Here is a 3,880-nt window from a genome sequence, read left to right as displayed (position 1 = left end):
AGAGCTGGCGGCTGGTAAGCTTGCTCTGCTAGTGTTTTTGGGGAGATGAAGCTGTTGGTGGTCTCTGTGGGTGCTGGTAAGGTGTTGTGCTGGGCTTGTCACTGGTTTGGGAGTCTTCCTTGTGGTCTTTTCCTCATGGCTTTCACAAACTCTCTTTTCTCCCTTCTGTTTTACTATTTCATTGTGCTGGTGTTCCTCTTCTCTGGTTTTTCTGCTGGCCTCCTGAATTCTGTCCTACTTTCTTTTTCTCTACTCAAAAGTTTCCAGGTTTTTCTTTATGACTGGTGTTATGGCCACCCCCATTGATGTTCACACTGATTCCAGTTGGACTAAAGCTACTTATGCAGGGATTGTTGGAAGAGCTAATGACACTCTCCAAGATCCTACAAATTTAATTTTCCCTCAAGAATTTCATAATGCTGCTGTTGGCAAAGGGATTTGCCCTTGCATTCACCCCCTTGGCTTCAAAGATGGAGAAAATGCAGTCTACTTCTCTACAGCTGAAATTGCTTCACTGAATGAAGAAGTCAGATTCACTCTTGTTGGAAAGTTCCAGTTGGGTCATCTAAAAATGGACCGTGTTAGAAGCTTCTTTGATTATCTAAATTTCATTGGATAATGGAAGCTTGGTTTGATAGATGGAATACATCTGCTTATCCAACTCTCAATGGAAGAAGATTATGCTAGGCTATTTGCTGAACAAGTTGTTTCTATAGCAGGCGTTACAAGGAAAATTCATAAATGGACAAGAGTTTTTGACCCAACTAAGGTGCCTCCTGTGGTCCCAGTTTGGTTTAAGCTACCTGGTCTTCCATTACCTTACTTCAAGCTTACTGTACTTTTTAACATAGGGAGAGCACTAGGTACTCCCCTCAAGGTTGATGCTCCTACTTTCAATAAGGCAAGACCCGCTCTTGCTAGAATTCAGGTGGAAAGAGACATAACCCTCCCTAAGATAAAAAGGATATGGATTGGTTCTGATGCAGAGGGGTTTTGGCAAGATATAACTACTGAACAAAAGCCTTTTTACTGCTAACACTGTAAAATGTTTGGCCACACTATTGAGAAATGCTATAGGCTCCACCCCCTACTAACAAACTCTCTATGAATCCAAGGGTAGCTAGTCAGGTTTCTAATCAGGGACAAAGCAATAATATCACTACATTTAATCACAGGGATGCTGTTAGGAAAACCAGTAAAACTCTTTCTATTAAGAACGCAAATCCTCCTGCCACTTTCCCCTCTGGTGATCCATTGGGGGAATTATCAGCACCCCAAAACAACTTAGAAATTTCTCCAGGTTGTGTGGAGAGGGCAGAACCTAATGAAGTCAGTATTATTACCCCTCCTTCCCCAACACTTGCTGGAAAAGGGAAATGTGCTTTGAAAAGTCCCTTGATCACTGAGGCTAAAACTAGAATTATTGAAGCTGCTGCTGTTGAAGTGCAGCAGGCTTTGGGAGAAGATTGGCAAAGTCAGAAAACAAGGAAAAATAATGTGATGAAAAGTTCCCTGATCAATGAGGCTACTCCTAGCATTGTTGAAGCTGATGTCATTGATTTTCAACAGGCTTTGGAAGAGGATTGGCAAATTCAGAAAACCAGGAAAAAGAAAAAACAAACTTTTGAGGTGCAACAACTTCTACAAGGAACAGACTCTCCTAAGAAGGATGGAAAGCCTAAGACTCATTCTGGCTCTACCTCTACATATAATTGAGGAAGAACTAGGTCAAGGTCTCAACCTTCCATTCAATTCTCACCAATTCCTCTTTGGAATGCTAAGGATCCCATGATTAATATTTTGTGTTGGAACATTAGAGGAGTGGCTCACCCCTCCTCTCTTTTGAGATTAAGACATCTCCTCAGAATACACAAGATTTGGTGCTTTGCAATTCTTTAACCTATGGTCACCAAATTTCCTCAAAACATCATCAACAAGTTTTCCAAGTTTACTTTCTATGCTAATTCCACTAATAAAATCTGGCTCTTTGTCAAACCTAAAATTCAGTGCAGTTTACTTGTTAACCATCATCAGTTTCTTCACATTCAGTTTGCTATTGGAGCACAGGTGGAATTTGCATCATTCATCTATGCTAGCTGCCTTCCTAGATACCAACAAGAACTGTGGCATGAGCTGATGAATTTGGGAAAAAATATTGACTCTTTCTGGATTTTGGGGGGTGACTTCAATTGTATCACTTCTCCAACTGAAAAAAGAGGGGGTAAAACCTCTTTACTTTCTCCAATAGCCAAATTCAATAACTTCATCAGTGATGCTAGTCTATTTGATCTAGGCTTTAAAGGTCCAAAGTTCACTTGGAGAAGAGGCACTTTGTGGGAAAGATTAGATAGATTGCTTGACAACTCCTTATGGTTTCAAACCTTCCCATTCTGTACTGTCACTCACCTTGCAATGGCTGGATATGATCACAGACTTATCCTTTTCTCCATACAGAACACTGCTAGACCAACTAATACACCTTTTAGATTTCAGAATATGTGGACTCTACATCTTGATTTCATTAAGGAGGTGGGAAACAATTGGAATTCCAACTTGAATGCAGACCGCTAGATCTGATTATGGTTAAATCAAAAGAACTTAGCCTCTCATCTGAAAAAATGGAATTGGGAAAGATTTGGTAATGTCAATGAACAACTGGAGGCCAACCGAAAAGAAGTTCATAGTTTGGACGAAGGCTTACAAATGGGGATGAACTCTGAATATGAGGTTCACCATGCCAATGAGAGACTCCCTGCACAAATCAACTACCATGAATGTTTCTTAAAACAAAAAGCTGTTGTCACTAAATTCATTGATGGTGATAGAAGTACTAGATACTATCATGCTTGTATCAATCATAGAAGGAAGTGTAACATGATCTTAAACATAAACAATATCAATGGCAGGAAGTTAACCAATGCAGAAGATATAGCTTATGATGCAGTCCAACATTTCCAAAAGTTGTTCACCAATGAGCTGGATTTTAGAAGCCCAATTGAAAGTGAGATGTTCACTAACTGTCAGCAATATGTTAAAAATTTAAATCTCACTAGTACCCCTTTGGAAGATGAGATAAAACAAGCCTTAGATTCCATTGATGGTCTCAAAACTACTGGGCCCGATGGCTATACATCTACTTTCTATAAAGCCACATGGGATAGGACTAAACAAGACATTATGCTTGTTGTCCAAAATTTCTTTCTTGGTGTGGACCCCCCTAAATATTTCAGTGCCTCCACCATCACTCTGATACCAAAGAACCAAAATAAGAAAACTTGTGGGGATTACAGGCCAATCAGCCTAACCAATGTGATCTCCAAAATAATCAGCAAAATCATTGTGTTTAGGCTGCAACCCCATCTTCATCATCTCATTAGTGACAACCAAGTGGCTTTTATTAAAGGGAGGAATATTACTGACAACATCCTACTTGCCCAGGAACTCCAGTTAGATCTTGACAGAATTTGTAGAGGAGGAAATGTCATTTTCAAACTGGACATAAGCAAAGCCTATGATACCATTAACTGGGAATTCATCCTTGATACTCTTTCTGCTAGAGGCTTCAATGAAGAATTTATAAATTTGGTACACAGATGGCTTAAATGCAATGCACATTCGATTCTGATCAATGACAAGAATCATGGCTTCTTCAATGCTACCAGGGGGATCAAACAGGGAGACCCCTTGTCTCCAACCATTTTTATACTTGCTCTGGACTACCTTTCAAGACATCAGAATAAGTTCGTTAATAATTCACCTCATTTGGCTTTCCATCACAGATCTAATATCCTTATAAGCCATTTAGCTTATGCTGATGACATAATTATTTTCTCTAATGCTTTCAGGAATTCTGTCAGGAGGGTATATAAATGTCTTCTCC

The 3,880-nt window shown here is 39.6% G+C and overlaps 1 protein-coding gene across 1 annotated transcript; it reads left to right on the top strand.

The window, feature by feature from the left end:
• The first annotated feature begins 1,902 nt into the window (after positions 1-1,902).
• Positions 1,903-2,571, top strand: LOC110035685. The gene has a single exon (XM_020739957.1). The coding sequence runs from the start codon at positions 1,903-1,905 to the stop codon at positions 2,569-2,571; it is 669 nt and encodes a 222-aa protein (XP_020595616.1).
• The last annotated feature ends 1,309 nt before the right edge of the window (positions 2,572-3,880 follow it).

The sequence above is a fragment of the Phalaenopsis equestris genome, unplaced genomic scaffold (assembly GCF_001263595.1).
Source record: "Phalaenopsis equestris unplaced genomic scaffold, ASM126359v1 Scaffold199085, whole genome shotgun sequence".
Lineage (NCBI taxonomy): Eukaryota > Viridiplantae > Streptophyta > Magnoliopsida > Asparagales > Orchidaceae > Phalaenopsis > Phalaenopsis equestris.
This window is presented reverse-complemented; position numbering and strand designations above follow the sequence as displayed.

Bases quoted from the DNA above. Each gene is read 5' to 3' on its own strand.
- LOC110035685 (XM_020739957.1), top strand. From the start codon at position 1,903: ATGGTCACCAAATTTCCTCAAAACATCATCAACAAGTTTTCCAAGTTT.